The sequence below is a fragment of the Apteryx mantelli genome, chromosome 3 (assembly GCF_036417845.1).
Source record: "Apteryx mantelli isolate bAptMan1 chromosome 3, bAptMan1.hap1, whole genome shotgun sequence".
Taxonomy (NCBI): domain Eukaryota; kingdom Metazoa; phylum Chordata; class Aves; order Apterygiformes; family Apterygidae; genus Apteryx; species Apteryx mantelli.
Genome location: NC_089980.1, coordinates 69,112,397 through 69,129,729, shown reverse-complemented (window position 1 = coordinate 69,129,729; position 17,333 = coordinate 69,112,397). Strand labels below are relative to the sequence as shown.

Sequence of the window (17,333 nt, the reverse complement as noted above, 5' to 3'; positions counted from 1 at the left end):
GGATGGCGCTGTCAGATGAATTAAAAGAATATAATTTTCGCATACAAATGATCATATTCTGTTCCACTTCTATTTTTTAGAAAAAAATGTAACAACACAAAGATATGAAGTGTAGATGGAACTTAATACAGTTTGAATTTGGATTTCTCTCTGATGCATGAGAAAAATTTTAAACATGCATGAATTTTTAAAAAAGAAAAAAAATAGTGATATTACAAGTGAGCTGAAAGTAACAGAATGAGCATCAACCTCTTACCATTTGCTGTGTTCTTTTTGAAGTTATCCAGAAACTCTTCCAGGAGCTGTGACTGGTTTGGAGGAGGCAACAAACTTTTGGGGTCCCTGGAAATGTCACCATCTGACCATGAAGCACATAATGGTTGCTGAGCTCCATAATGATTAATTCTCAGTGTGAGCATTACACTTCTCTCTGAAAACAATAACTCCATCTGTCTGAGGTCAAGATCAGACACAACCTCTCCATTTATGCTCAAAATTTCATTGCCTACTCGTAACCCTGGAAGCATGTGAAAGGAAAGAAAAAAAAAGAAAAGAATATAAAATGGAAAAGTCACAAACCAAACCTTATGTTGTTCCATTCTTTATTTTTGTTTTTGAATTCAAATAGCCCAATCCTACAATCAGTCCATTAGATTTGATGGGAGTTTTACATGTGCCATAATTACAGAATTGGATCTCATGCTTACTTTTGTAGGTGTTATACATGATACTGCAATCAAGTTGTTTCTTTCTATAGCTACTAGAGGATGGGGATGGGGGTAATCTTTAGAAAACACTCAGAAACACCTCTCAACACTGAGAGAGGCCAAGTTCATGTTAAAAGATGGCCTATCGGCATATGCCACAATAACTCATATTTTGTTATCCCAGTCTGGGAGGCACAAGGAACTAGTCAAGCAGATCAAATCATTCTTGCAAAACTGGAATACTAACAGATAAAATTTTTATGAGCCTTTGAATAAGTCTAAACAGTGGCAACCACTGTCTTTCAAAAGCACTTGATTGTATTGCTGGGAACAGAATTTGTCCCCAAGGGTGAACAAGAATTCTCATCACTGTGTTAAAAGGATAAGTCAGTTACTCTGTGTAAATTATCTTTTCTAGTACCACATACTTTCCATGGTCTTCAGGAAAGAGAACTATGACTAGTAAAAACCAAGAACCATTTCAGAAAGCAATGTTAAAGCTCCTTCATATTTTGGGAATTAAAAGGGTAATGAAGAACAGTATTACTTACAAATGTGATACATACCTTCCTTGTATGCCAGTCCATCAGGGAGAACATCACTTACAAATATATGGGTGAGATGCTGATTTTCATCTGCTTGAGCTGTGACAGCAAAACCTGATGTAAAAGAGGTTTAAAGGTAGAGCACGATCAAATAAACTTTGAATGAAGTACTTCTCATTTTATTTTGCATACTTAGTAGAGTCTACATAATCAGAGAGTTGATACTTGTTATGAAACCACACCCACAGATTATAGAGAAATTACCACATAAAGTCTTAGTCATTGTACAAACAGTTAAAGACTTTTTAACTCCCAGGAAATGTCATGATGTCCTGTAAAAAGACAACCTATATTTTGAAAAAAATATTTTCTACCTCTGCCCCCTATGACATTTCAATAACATAGTTCAGTATGATTTCTGTAATGTCTCCACCATATTATGGTTGTCTTAAATATTTCCAAAAACTGGAAACCCGGACTATAAAATAGCAAATCCTTATACAACAGTGAGTGAGATTGTCCAGGAAAAAAGAATGCATACTAACAAACATGCAGATAAAGAACACCACAGATCTACCTTACAAAACTGCATGGAATGCAACTCCTATTTCCCCATTCCTCTTTTTCCCTGCATCTCTTCTACGTGCACAGTTAACACATTTTCCTTTTTTCAACTCTTTCCTTTCTCCCTGTCTATTTGATAAAACCTGTATTCCTTAATGAAGCAAAACTCCCACCAAATAAAGTGTCAGGTTTCAACTGTAATGTATTTATTTGATGCAATCTATAAGGCCTGACCAGTAAAATGGATGAAAAGAAATAAGGCGATGCTTTTCTTTTAATCCCAAAGACATTTCAGTTTAAAGGCCCAATCAAAATGACAAAGTCAATAAACTGCCACTGATTTCAACATGCGTGAAGACAGCCCTAAATCCCCCATTCCGTCCCTCTCTGTCCCTCTCTCTCTCCCCCCGCTCCCCCCCACACACATACACACACACACACACAGAGTACTTTATCTATCCAAATTCATTATCTTTTTTTGGTTTACTGCTCTGCTCATCTTTTTCAGAATGCTGACTAAAAGATTCACGTTTTGCAAGAAATATAATTTTCTTAGTCTTAACCGCTTCCCATGGAAAAAAAAATAAGGCCTGTCAGCATTTGTACCAAAGGACAGTCTGTTGATATTGTGCCAACAGAGCATCCCACTACCAAAAAAAGGGGGCAGTCCTCGGCCATGGCCTGACTGATTGTATTTAGCTTGGCAAGGGACATTTGTCTTCTGAAAAGTCCACATTTATTCAATTATTTTGGCCGTACAGCAGAATTAGAAAGTAGATCTTTCCCAAATGGAGAAATAAAAAATGCATTTGTCAGTGTAAAACAGACAGCCAGTTAAAGTCTTTGTTATATTGGCTCAAGTCCTTCGTAGACTCCATTCTTGAGCTATCGGTGACGGCTCTGCCTGCTCTTAGAGACAGAAAGCTCCTGAAAAGTGAGTAAGGAGAACAATAAAAAGAAAAATCCCTGGGAGCTCTTCTGGTTAAACTTACCAAAATCACTTATGTTTTCAGACTTTGTAAGATGAACGTGATGAACACTTAACGGACAAATTTCAATTTCATCATACACCTGTTAGAAAACAAACAAAAAACCCCAATAACACGATTTGTCAAATTATGAAATTGTAAGCATCAAAACCCAAAGATACAACATGGGAAATAAGCACAGTACTATTATCATCAATAAAGAGCTCAAATTTGATATCCTTACACAAAGAAGATTGCTACTCTGCAAGCATCACTGAAATCAGTGGGACTAAAAGCAGAGTAAGCTAAACATGGAAAATCCAGCCTGGAGTAGAGACTGACACTTCACATTCATACCACAAGTCCCACTTAAATCATCAAACAGTTCTTGAAGAGGGTGCTTGTAGTGCCTAGCACTCTGAATCTCTTCACAGATAGGAACTCAGCCCTCTGTGAATAAGGATGGCAGAATGCAATCCAGGAACAGCTTTGAAACCTTATTTTAGAGCTAAATCACACATATTCATAGGTGATAATTCAGCTGTAGCTACAAACATCAAGGGGCCTTATCTAAAAGGAATCACACTTTCCTGGTCTACTATGTATTCATATGGTTCAGGAGCACAATATTCAGTATTTTCATCAACCAGTCTTCTGAGCTGTAGGCCATAGTGTCTTGGTTCCAGCTGTTTCATCTAAGGAATAAAAGAATGGTTTTTGGAATTCATTATTTAGTTCCAGAATCCCAGATGACAAAGTTACACACACACACACACACACACACACACACACACACACCCCTTTAGAAATCATGCAAAAGCAGTTTTCAGCAAGTCATTTTCTAACTGTTTTTGTGGCAGAAACAAAACTAGCTGCATTGTTCAAGTGCAACTTCCATTTTCTCTTAGAATCCTCCCAAATCTTTTCATAAACACTATGTCTTGGCTATTAGATTAACATAGCATTGCTATATATTTCCAGCTATATTACAACTCTTTTCTGTCCTTTTAAACGTGTACTCACAATCATCTTTTCTGTGACTATTCCCAATGACTCAGTTCAGCCCAGCAACTTATTCTTCTGATGTAGAAAATGTATATGCATGTATGGGCTGCTAGGTGAGGAGTGGGATGGGAAGCAGATACCCTAAGGAATAGTTTGCCTTTATTGGACTTTATTGTTATTGTCAGGTTTCATCTATGCTCAGAGAGTTTCACCTACTTTTTCACCACATGGGGTCAAAGTAAAAATCCAGTTTCAACAGGAAGTCAAAGGGAAATGGGAGTACTCCCAAAGGATATTTGTCTGAAAGTGCCGAGCCCCTGATGGGAGTCTCTCTGAAAATCAGGATGCTGGTGAGACTACTGCACAAAATATTTCGCTTTAGCATATTAACAGAGCAACTTTGCTAAAACAGGAAAAAAGACTGCATCCCTTAGGTTATTTAAATTCTTTAACAGATCTCTGCAGCTTACAAAACTTAAATCTACTGAGTAAGTAGTGCTTAGCCGAACATTTTATTATGTGTAATGGTTGTATGTGTACCATATCCTGAACAATTATACTGAAATGCACATTTTTTCTGTATGTGCTACCCAAAAGTCTCAGATGGAGAACAGAAGTGAGAAAAGTATAAACCCCATAAAGCATGAATGAAAAAAAGAACCAACCCTTTGAACTTTATCCTTATACACATAACATTCAAACACATTCTCTTAAAGAAGAAAGATTCCTTACACTCACCAGAGCAGAATGAAAATGTAAGAAGGAAAAGAACCAGGAAAGATGAGCAGAAAGTATTCAGCGTTAGAGTATGCTTATGAAAAGCTTTGCACACAGAATAGAAAGAAAAAATAAAACAGAAAAAATGTTTAACAAAAAAATGAAATAACTTAAAACTAAATTTTTAAGTGATACAGACATAAAAAGATTAAAAATAAGCTTTACGATTACAGATATTTTGGAATGATGGAGTGAGAGAGGTAAGGAATTTCCTTTACAACTTAATTTTATGTTTGTAAATTTTATTTCCTCTTTCTATGGTCCTATGTTACCTGAACTACTTCCAAACGTTTCAGCTCTACTCTGCCATCTGGTGGTCAAATACTGTCTCAAAATTCCTTTAGCGTGACAGTCAATTTTTAAAAAGTAAAACTAGGGAATAAACGGCTCCTCCAGCATTCAGCCCATCCGGGAAAGCAATGAGAAACTCATTTCTTCTCAGTGATATTATGTAGATACATTGTGACATGACTAAATCATCATGCTTGTTTTGATTTCTAAACCACAGGTCATTCTAACTTTTTAAAACTAATATCATTTCATAACTTTTATTGTTTACAACATTATCAGGTAGAAATAGCCATTAAATTGGGGCCTTTCCTTCTTTAGAAGCCTCATAACTCATTAACTTCAAGCTAGTTTTATTAACGCACCTGAAATTTCACACTAGTCTAAGCTACAGTTGCATTTTGTACAGAATGAGACTCCTTTTTTTTTCCTCCTTGTTTTCTCCCCTTTACTTGTGAAGTAAACTGTATTTACCACTGGTAAGAAAGTAGGAAGTGAAATTTATTTTTTCCAAAAAGTTTGTTTTTATAATTTTAAAGTGATTTGATTCATGAGGTCAGAGCCAAATTCAATCACTGACATGAGTGAAGACAAAGGCCCCAGGTAAGTTGTGATGCTCTAGAAGCGCTGATCTCTCCTCTGTAGTTAAGACTGGTATTTCTACTTTACCTTTAACCACTGATTCAGTTCTGTCACAAGAGCTATAGCAATCCCTCCTCAAATTTACGGCACTGCCTTTCACAGCAGAATGCAAGCTTTGAAATTCAGAAACAGAACTGGAATTTAGCGAATTAGAAGCAAGAAAAGATCCTTTAAGGAACAAACCTATATGACAGTCTTTGTCACAGCAGTCTTAAATATCTCAATGTCAGAGCGTTAACTCAACCGATCACCATTATTCCTCTATGAATAATTTGCACAGAACAATGCAGTTTGTAGGAATGACAACACAGACTGGACACATGCTGAGATTTCCCAGGGACTGATTACCTGGCAGACTGTCACTGCTCTTTAAAGATTCTTTGTGCACTGTCTTGAGCAACACAACTTGACAAGTTTTCCATGACCCTGCTACCTTGGCTACAATACATAAATAATACTGCTGAAGGAAACAGAGCAAACACTCAGAATGTGCCTTAACACAGGGACAGGGAGACGCTGGTATTATGTTGTCACTCTTTAGGTGTCCTCAAATATATTATATTCCTTTCATATTCCACATCTATTAACAATGCGCAGTCATGCCTGAAAACTGAATACCTTGCATGCCAAAGATAAAACATCTTCCACTCTGTGTTCTGGCTTGAGGGTTAATGCCACTCCTTGGCCATCACAAAAATGAACACAGGTTTGTGTTTCCCAAGCACTCTCCTTCTGGATGCTCTCTGGCACTGAGCAGTAAACATTCAAGAATTCATCAATTTGCTGCTGAAAATAAAGGAGAAATTTAAAACTTTTGTGGATGTTGCAAAAAAAAACCCCCAAACACAGTAAGTAGAATTATATTAGCAGTTTAAAGTGGATATGAACCACCATATTTTTAGACATGGTACTATGTATTTTCTCATGGCAAGAAAGGGACTAAGTTCTGTTACCTGTTCTCATTCACCATCACTGACTTGCAGTACCGATCTTCTTGAAAATGGATTATATTTCCACTGCATTTCCATTATGGGCTTTCAAGTCTTTATCTCATATTACTTGTTGATTTAACTCTAAGTGAAAATACATAGCTGCTATATCTCAGTGGGTAAAAATTCTTAAAAAGAACCAACTTCTACAATTTTTATCTAATTAACAAATACAAAAAAAACAAAGATTGCTAAAATTTTGGCAGAAAATGATAATATAGTAAACTTCCAGCAGAGAGCACTGTAGAGCAAGGCTTGCAACATCAAAATAAAGGACCACAACACAAATAAAGTGTTCCTATTCTATTTACAGTTTAAGATCATAGTGTTTCATAGGTAAAGTATTTGCTTGTTTAGCATTTTGGTTTGCATTCACAGTCATTCAAAAGCCACTCAGCTTGATCTAATACAACATCCATCCCAAATAAAATCCTTGTTATTTTCTCACGCTTCATTTTTACACTTTCTTCTGTAAAGCACTTTAGGCTAGACATTTCAAAGGAAGCCACACAAGAAGAAGAAAATCACTGAGACCTGTTCTGCACTTGGAGTTTCACCTATATATTTGGGTCTGTCTGTACAGCACCTCACTGCTGCCATCAAGTCATTTAAGTTTACACACAGTCTCCATGAATTCCCTTTACAGTCAATGGAAAGGGACAACAACCTATTAAAGCAGCAGAACTATGACTCATGACACATCTTAGGCTGAATTGTGGCTATCTCTGTTTGTTGTTTTTTTGTTTGTTGAGGGGGGTTGCATACACATACGCTGCAATTCTTCCTCCTGACTCTGCAGGGACACAAGCCCAATGGTGTACTGCAATTAAAAGCTCCAATAAAATCACTAAACGGCAACTGCTTCCTCCCTTGCTGCAGGCAGCAAAGTTATTGACAACAATCTACCAGTAGCAACAAAGTGACCAATATTATTTCTGTTTTCCAAATAACAACTGTGGCTGTAAAAATGATATAGTAAGCAGTCCTATTCAAGTAATTACCAAACAATGCAGCAATTCAGGTTGCAGCCAAACCAGACTATGGCACTGTAATAATTTTATGCAAGAGTAACAGTGGTTTTGTTAGAAATATAATAATCAGCTAATGGCATTCAAGAATCATGTACCTATTGCTCAACTATCCATTGTAATTAGCTCGGAAATGATATATTAATTAGCGCTGGCCCATGGAAATCCCACTAATATACAGCCACGACTATACAGGAATCATGTTATGCTACTGCAATTCAGGGAGTGTTGAAATTTACACCAGGTGAAGTTTCACCTCACCGGTTGCTGTTCCAGTCTGCTCATAAAACTGCTGTTGTTTAAGAAGATAATTCCAGCAGAGCTGTGGTCCTCTCAGAAAGCACTAAATCAAGTGTCTGGGAATAAATGATGACCTCTTTTCCACAATGTAAATGACAGATATGAAAAAGGGCAAGGCACACACACTGCCAGAGTTAAGCAGCAATGAGTCAAACTTAATTCTCAGTTGGCTTCTTTCAGGGAAAACTGAAGCTATGTTGCCTGAGCTAGGAAGATCCTCCCAGCAATTCAGAGGTTTGTAATTACCAAAATGGTTTATTATAATGCAGTAGTAGCTCTTCAAGTCTGTCCAATAGAAATAAATCTCATTACTACCACAGACAGAAAAAAAAAAATCTGTAGAGGATGAAGGTGATGAAAAATAGGCTTAAGGTCACCTTCTTCCTCCCCAAAGCTTTTAAGCACAAGATAGATAGTTCTTCAACCAAGCTAATATGTTTTCATTTTTTTGTTGTGTACACTGGTGCTCAAGCATAAGTTTTGAGATAAACTCATCTCTCTCTTATTAAACAAAAATATGTTCCTTAACGGTAGTCAAGATACTGGTGCTTCATTCCACATTTTCCATCTCAGAAAATCTGACATGAAAAGATACTTATTTTCCTGTTATGCTTGCAGTGACTAATACTACAATAGTTCATTCATTCATTGCCACATAAAGTTATAACAACCCATCCAATTTTCCAGCAATACGTGCCAGGATTTGCAGACTCTCACCCGTTGTGCCACAGTGTTGCTGAAGGACCAATAAGTTACTTCTTAATTTCCCCCACTCTTTGCCTGTTTTTATCATCGTTTTCATGGAAAATACAGCCTCCTGGAAGACTTCACTACTTGTAATTCACTGTGCTCCTCAGGTAGCATTTTATAAAAGTTTTGATCCTGTTTTTGCTTTTTATTCGAAATCAGCCACTGAAACTGGGTTGATTCCAAAGTAACGGTTTTCAGAGTTATGATGAATCACTTCTGAGTTGTTGTATGACTCATCAAAATGTCAGGATCTTTAAAATGCCCACGCTATAGTTAATTGCCATTAAAAAATGGCTAGAAATAAGGTTGAGATCCAGAGCTCCACTTCAGTACCTAAACAAGTTTTTTAGTCTCGAAAAGCAACCTTGCTAAACTTTGTAAGTATCTGGAATCCAGGTGACCCCAGCCTCGCCCCAAAATTGCAGCAGCATTGCCCTCGCACCAGTGCCCTCTACCCAGAGGGTGGAAGCTCCCAGCCACTGCCCAAATTCAAGTGTTTTTATCCAGTAACTACGGATAACGCATAAACCCTGTTGAGAGAAGTGGGTCAAGAAGCCAGAGCTTCTCCCTTCTCAGACTTAGCATCAAAGGAAACAGATCCCTTCCTTCCTCCTCTGCTGTGCCTTTGAAACCTCCTGGATGCCCTCCAATGGTTTGGGAAGAGTGAACTATGCTAGAGGACACAAGACCTACAGACAGCACTGCTGAGCTAGTTGTCACTGTGAACTTCCTAATCTTGAGGGGGTCGGGGCTAAACTGAGGGGCTCGTATGAAACCACTTCAGGAGAAACCTCCAAGGATTGCACCTAAGAGATTTTTTCTGTCCTCAGCATTAGGAGGGACAGAACCTTTCCACACTTTAACAGGACCTGACAGGAATTAATTGTATTTGCTATTTCTGAGATGTGAAATCGATGCAATCTCATAGCACACCCAATGGTACATTTTGGTGGAATTTGTGAGTGTTCTTCACAGGAGATTTTTCACCCAGAAATCCAAAATAATTATATTTTATTTTTAAAAGAGAGGGCTGATTTTTAACATATACTTTCCCACCCCATGAGTATATGGCAAGGCAAATGGGATAGGAAATAACAGGCAAGTAGTCAAGTAACTCAGTGAACTCATCTGCTTTGAAATTTTTCTTTAAAGTACACACAAAAAGCAAAGGCACTCTTTGGAGGCAAAACAGCATTATAGGTTTAGCTACTGTCAGTGGGATAAGTGGTATAGCTTTTCACAGTGGTATAGCTTTTGCTTTATTATCTGGCCATTAAATGAATAATGATAGGAAAATAAACCATGTACCACACAGTACAATAAATAAATAAATAATAAATAAATAAGTGAGATGATGAACTTTGTCCAAACCCCTCTCATGAGACTCATTTCAGCTCTTCATTACAGTTAATCATTTTCAAGAGTAGCATTTCATTTTAAATGCAGATTTTGGTACACAAATTCAGCTGAAAGGGTACTGCGTAGTATTGTAGTACACTTTTTTCTTTTTTTTTTAAAGTCTTCTTCTAAGTTTTAAACTACATAAAAGGAATATCTGGTTCAGGGAACAAGTGAGGAATAGGGACGGAGGATAAGTGGAAAGACAAATACCCACTTTTTAGTCTGGTGCATGTTGCAATTAAAGAAATCTGGCTATACTGTAATCAAAACAGTCTAGAAACCCAGCGACTAATAACGCTGGTGCATTCTCATTTCTTTGGACTAGGTGTTCTGCCTGGCAGCTGCTCTTCTGTGCTGTTATTACAGTGCTCTGTCGGCAGATTTGCCTCAGTTTCAACAGCTGGTTTGCTCCCAAGTCTGATTTGCGCTAACACATGTGTACAGATGGACAGGTCTTCTCCACAGACCAAAGAACGAGAAGTGGGGGAATTCTGTCGCCTCTCTGAGCAACCCCACCCCCAACCCCCCAAAACAGTTTCCCCATTTTACACTGTGAGAATTCTGTTCTTGGGAAGGAGGAACCAGGTGTACCCAATACTACAGCTACCATTTCTGATGAGATGTTAAGCCCTTTTAAAAGGGAAGGCATTTGGAATTCATTTTTTTTGCTTTTCTATGACATAAAATCTGCAAGAAAACATGAATCATCCCATGCCAGGGATATTAGGCACGTTAATACATCATACACCAGAGGGATAATAATTAAACTCAAGTTTTGTAAATTTGTCTCCTTAATTGATAATGGTACAATTATGAAATCAAGGAGAGAAATCAACTCACAAGATTAAATCTCAATATTTTAACGGAGAGTATCTGCGCACGCCTACCAAGGGAGAATGATTCTGTATAAGCTCTACAGTACATATGCAAAACTTGGTGGTCCAACATGCATATGAGTATGGATTTCATAGTGTCCTGCTTTGCTTCCAGAGTGCAGGACAGTGATATTATCCCCAGGGATGCTTTGGAAATTGAGAGAGATCATGATTCTTGTGCTCTCAATTTGCTCTCTGCATGGCAGGAATGAAAAATAACTCTACCTCCTCCTGTGTAGGATGTATTTCTGTGAGCACTGAGAGGCTGCTATTTTACTGGGTAATGCAGTTGAGAGGATCCCACTTCCTCTTCCTTTACTTGGTCAATACCCAGTTATATCTTAACTTACATTTTTCTGCTGGTATGCTAACTAGACTTTAATTAGACTTATTTGTCTTTACTTTCAAAATTTACAGTTTTTGTTGAACTAATCTGAGGCAAAGCAGAACAATGCAACTTGGGGTTTGGTCCATTAAGAGAGAGGCTTTCAGCCAAGTTCATTTCCAATTCTGTCTCTCTCAGACAGCAACCTAAAAAATATAGACAGTGTATGTCTGTAGGCATTAGTGCTACAAAGAAGCTTTTTTTTAAAAAAAAGGCTATCATACATGTTCAGAAACTTATGTTTTCATTATGTGGTTTCATTAGCAGAATTATAATTCTGTCATCTAATCCTAACTGAAGTTTTATGATCCTCAGCTGGGTTTCTGAACCAGTCTCACCATACACTTAGTGACATACATTCAGGAATTTAAAAACATGATGGTGAAGAATAAAGACAGGCTTATCTTACCTCAGCAGAGTTGGCTGAATTTTGAGTACCAGCAAATCCATGTCCTCCAGCTGAATCAAAAATCTATTAAAAATATTACAGATAAATAAGTAAGTAAAACACATTAAAGCTTTATTTCTTATCTGCATTAGGTAAATTACTGTGAATAAGTAAAAATGAAAGCTAAGTGAATAAAGATATATCAAACTATTAAACCCTAGAGATGTTTTTTGCACTTTTTATCACTTTATTCCGATTAGAAGAAGTACTAAAGAAATATCAATTCTTCTTCCATAAATAAAGTTGAAGCAAGTCTTTTCTTCCAGACTATATGCATGCTCACATTCAAATATGTACACAAGCATTCATGCCCTGTTTCTTTTTTCCTTGCTCTTTCTTATCTACCTTTTAGTGATAACATAAAAGTCATTTGCCTTCAAATCATGCACTATGCTCTAACTTATTATTTAAAGGAACTGTTTCAAATCAGTGTTGCAGTTCTCTAAAACTCCCTACCCTATAGTTTTTCTTCTCTTGTACCTGAGCAGTTAGCTTCACACTATCAATGAAAACTTTTAGCCTAGCTTTTAGCTTTGAAGGCATGCTTGACCCCAAACCAGCACTAATAAGTAATGAAAATAGCTGACTATTGTGTCTGCTTTGGAAGTGAAGAAATGAGACAGAGACTTAAGTTCCCCACATGTTCAGAAGGCAAAATTACTAGCATGCCACAAAGGTGTTATTAATGGGATTATTAATATAATTAAAAAATATATTAAATGGCTAAAGATACAGTCAGATATTCTGGTGATAAGGGTTGTATAAACATGCAGATAGATCCACATAATTTACACATGATCTTGAGATTTGCAAGTAATAATGTTATCCTCCCAAAACACAAATATAAACAGCTTTTATTTCATCTCCTTCTGGGATGAACAAGTCAGGACAATATCAGACTTGAAACTGAGCTTTTTGTTTAGGTTTTTCTTTTCCTTTTTAAAATTCTTTTTTGTTCTAGCAAGAGACTTTGGATAACCCAGTACAATGGCAAACTCTCTTAAGGTTCCAGAGAAACACTGTTTCTGACGATGTGAATAAAGGGCACCATTTCTGAACTTACTTTTCCTCATCTTACCCGCAGATGTAGTCAAAGTATTTTATTGTTTATGATTTTTTCAAAACAGTTTATCATTTAGACTCAAGAAAGCAGATAAGCATTTAAGAAACTAAGGATAATGTGAGCCTAGACATCCCCCATCTGCTACAGTTCAGTTTTATTAACTGGTTTCTAGAAAGACTGAGCCACTTCATTAATGTTTACAAAAGCCTTCCGGCAAAGAAATTCGGTGTTTTTATTTATTTTTATTAACAACATAAAACTGAACTCAAGATAAAATTTAAAATGTCTCTGACACAACGATGTTCCAGACTGTACCATCTGAATTTGTAACTACTGTAGGTAACACCACACCAACTTGAGTCAAATAAACTTTAATTAAATCCATGAAAGCAAGAAAATGTAAAAGTTTTAACTTATTGTTTGAGACAGACATCAGAGCACAACAGGCAGAGAATTAAGCTCCACTTTTCTGCTTAACCCAATTTCCCAGAGGGTCGAAAGAGATCACAAGAAAGGTAGCCTCAGGCACATTCTGATTTTGATATACGAATACAGTTATGTGTATACACACACATCTGTACAACGACGTGGCTTCCCTTTTCAGTCACTTTCTAGAGCGGGTCAGTGTTTTAACCTACACTCTTAAAAATTCTTCACTTTTATAGGTACGAGTCATAGCCCAGTGTTACTCATATGCCATACTCAGCATTTACATTTCCTTAATTTTATTGTAGGATGTTTAATAAAACAAATGAAAAAAACATAAAAACCTGAGCTTGTGGATGAAAAACAACACCTTTTGGGGCCAGCTGGTTGCAAGCCTTGGAATAAACAGGGTGAGCAAAGCCTTTCCTCCTATCTGCCTGGGCGGGCAGGAGCGCTCCGCAGAGGGGCACCTCTGCCCATGCCCTGGCTTCCCTCTTCTGCCCGCCGAAAAGCACCAGGGACGACAGCACCATTCTCCTCTCCTTGCCATGGAAATATGATTTGCCTTTCTCCAAGTGCCACAGAATCCCCTCCATGCGCTATAAAGCATACAGACGAACATATCACACGCTTAAGACAGTGAGAGGTATCAGCTCGGCTAGGAACAGAGCTAAGGAGCATAACATCCCTCTCCTCAGGCCCACCACTAACAGAGGAACAGAGGTGTAGGACTTGCAGACCAGCCTCATCTGTCAGTGTACAGGGGAAAACATGTGAAAATGATCATTTGGAGAAAATTTCCATGTCAGCTCCCTCTTTCATAAGGCAGAGTTGAATTTTTATTCTTATTCAGCTTCATCATATAAACACATTTCTAATGATACACTATAGTGCATAAGAGCTACCCAAAGAACTTCATCTCAGTGTAACGTGTAGATAAATATTTACCCATTAAGAACATAAACTGCTTGACCAGAAAACCCTGATATGTTATTTTGCAACACTAAAGCTGTTGCATCAATTCTTGGACTATTGCGATATGAATATGGATAGGCATGTTTAAATATTTCAAAAGCAGATTGCCATACATATGTAATGGCAGCCAATTTTTGACTGCTAAGTGAGTGTAGATTTTGACAAATAAAATCAAAATACAAGACCTAGGAACAATGTTATTTAATGCACAGTGCACAAAATACTGGTTTGCAGTAGATGCCGCAGACATGGCAAAGGCTAGTGAAGAGAATAGTGCTCTGAGTGTGGGTGCATGTGTACACCTTCTGTGTAACAGCCATGGAAGTGTCACTGCTCTCATTTACTGTATTTCAGGGGAGAAGGCTGTGACCTTTTGTTTCACATTTAATTGTGTTTTTACTGGGGAAACACAGACTCCTGAAGTGTGTGGTTTACACTGAATATATGCACAGGCCATTTGTTTCATAAGCAGAAAATGATCCTGTGACATGCTAGTGATTTCATAAGTAGGAAGACAGTCCTTCAGTGTGGGCATGCATGAGACCGGCTGGAGGCGCTGGCACAGCCTTTCTCTTCTTGGGCCCATGTGCTCCAACAAGACAAACCTGTGCCAAGCCTTCAGCAGGTGTAAACTGACACACCTTTATTAGTCAGCTATCTACACAACAGGAAAACTGGCCTTCTGTATGACAGCAATCTTCTCCTTTTGGCTAAAAAGTACTTCCAGGCAGCACATGCTGCTTTGCACATCCCCCCATAAAAGGTCATGCTAAAGAGGTGCATCAGTCTCTCCTCTTCTCACTTGTAGACTGACATGTGTTATTCTGTATTTAAATGGCAACGTACTTCAGAGTCCCAGTCATAAGCCAGTACAACACTGTCTTAAGAGCTGTGCCTACCAAGTGTCTCCTAAGAAATCCTACTCCCAAATAGTTTGCAGTCTGGCCAGAAGACAAGTTTTGTTACAAATTCAAACCCAACGGTCTTGCACTGCTGATAACCAACTAGCCCATTTGGGTCAAAACCTCTTACTCACCAATCTTACTCATCACACAGTAATCCAAAATTAGATATAGAGTAACGCTTCTTACAAAGTGAACACTCCCACTTTGAGTCTGCCTTGTCTACTGAAATTGCAATCGCAACTCTGATGGACAGGCGACGTCTCCTAACCCACACACCGACAGCATCTCACAGAAGGAGGCCCCATTAAAAATAAGCCTTTCAAAGCTTTCAGTGTCCTAGAACCCAGTAAATGATATCTACCTGAGTTATGGAAGGTCGCTTTTCTTTCCCTTTTCTTGCCAATGTGTCCAGTCCTTTTAGCGAAGAAAATAAACCCTTCTTACTTCGGACTCTTTGCGACAGAGACAGGGTACGCTTCCTGAGGGCAGTTTCATCTCTGGAGCAGATCTATTTAAACATACAGACAGACCTTCCTATATCACTTTCATAGGAGCAAAATAACTACAGTCATTTCAACTTGAGACATCAAATGAGAGTTACTTCAGTTCATCTCAATATAACATGCCAAGATGTAAGGACAGTGCTTTAAACTTTCCGCTGCTTCTTTTGGTATTCAGTTGGAGTTGGAATGTATTTTATGTCATGGAGCAAAATTAGAAGGTCACATGAAGAGAGGAACTGAGAAAATATTGCTCTGTACAACAGAAGAAGTTAATGAAAAGACTCTGAAGAAGAATGATAACAAATGATTTCAAGATAAAATTTCTGGAGGGAGGAGAACTCTCAGAATTCCCAAACATAGGAGATAAACATGCTGCAGCATTATGTTATTAACAAGCAATGACACAAACCACACAGATAAAAATAGTGGCAGAAATAAACACATTCCCTGAATGGACTTTCAGGACTACCATTCAGTCTGACTTATGCAGCATATGTGATCTAGCCTTCTCTGCAAAGATCAGCCTCACAGCCCTCTAAGGTTAAAGAGCAGAGGCAAATCTGTTATTGCCATAGTTCACTTGAAGCCAACATGGTGACAACAGCTTACAGCAGCTGAGGATCTTCCTCATTAATCTTTGCAAACACAGGCCACAGTTCTCAAAAGTGACTTATAATTTTGGATTGCCTCCAGTTTTGGCCTATTCTAAAAACACTCTCTTTTCAAACAGCGGGTACCAAACTGTTTCCAAAAAAATGAGCCTTCTGGCATCTCCAAAAATGACCAGCTCAACTCAGAGGGACCAGAATCAATTTTGGAAATTTCAGCTTTAGGTTTATTTCGCTCTAAGTGATTAAGCTCCTACGCACTTTAACCTGTGAACTTGATGGGGATGAAATGGAGTGACAAAATTTCAACACATTGACTTGTTTACATCTGAAAAGTACTCTGCTGTGTTTCTTTTTCAGATAGAAGTCAAAAGTAGCTGCTTCTGGAGTCCCCAGGGGCAAAAAAAGAGTCATGGCCACATCCTCATGGTTTCAAAGTCTGTCCCTAGGGAAGAAAATTATTTGCAGCCAAGGAACAGGCAGAAGGGAGCAAGGCTGTGTGGACAGTGCATGTGGGTGCAACCATGAATTATCCTAGCACAATTCCACATATAAATATAATATTAATGTTGGCTTTATGTTACATACCCATGAAAAGTGCATTCAGACTTACCAGTGCATGGAAGGATGAGACAGAGAAGATGCCGAGCCTCCCCAGGGCCAATTTTGAAGGACGACTGGCAGCAGCCAAAAGGCTCTTTGGGTTTGGGAGCTCCCCACCTTGCAAACTGGCTAGGTAACATCGCATTCGGAAAAGGTCCATGTTAAATTTTTCCAGGTTCTGTTCCCATTGCTGGATCTGTTTAGATATAAAAAGGGACAATTAAAAGGGGCAAAAAATGTCTCTGTGGGCTGCACTGAAAATTTGAGCTCTTCCACAAACCCATAGTAAATTACTTTCATCTGGTGGTATATGGATTAGATTAGTTATTCCCTGCCAAAACACATTCAGTCATATTGTGTTACAACAATTCAAAAGATGGCTTGAAATAAAACAAAGCTGGTGGTCTTAAATGCATATTGACAAGATGAACATACCATGAACTTTGGGTAGTTTGATAGCCACAAAAGCAGTTGCATAAAAACATAACCCTGTGGTTCATGAAGGCTTTTCATGAAGGGTGTGGGGGCGTGGTTGAAGATTAGCTTTGTTTCCTTCAGTTTTATGAGCTTAGATTGTA

The 17,333-nt window shown here is 38.0% G+C and overlaps 1 protein-coding gene across 1 annotated transcript in view; it reads right to left on the bottom strand.

Annotated features, from left to right (window-relative positions):
• The window catches only part of TIAM2 (TIAM Rac1 associated GEF 2), a 94,092-nt gene that overhangs the window by 50,340 nt on the left and 26,419 nt on the right, over positions 1–17,333 (bottom strand). The window contains exons 6-13 of the mRNA XM_067293594.1: positions 16,766–16,951; positions 15,403–15,549; positions 11,634–11,696; positions 6,115–6,282; positions 3,369–3,479; positions 2,809–2,887; positions 1,274–1,366; positions 257–517 (exon numbers count right to left, since the gene is read on the bottom strand). Of these exons, the coding sequence (XP_067149695.1) occupies positions 257–517; positions 1,274–1,366; positions 2,809–2,887; positions 3,369–3,479; positions 6,115–6,282; positions 11,634–11,696; positions 15,403–15,549; positions 16,766–16,951 (1,108 nt within the window). The remainder of the gene's footprint in view (positions 1–256; positions 518–1,273; positions 1,367–2,808; positions 2,888–3,368; positions 3,480–6,114; positions 6,283–11,633; positions 11,697–15,402; positions 15,550–16,765; positions 16,952–17,333) is intronic.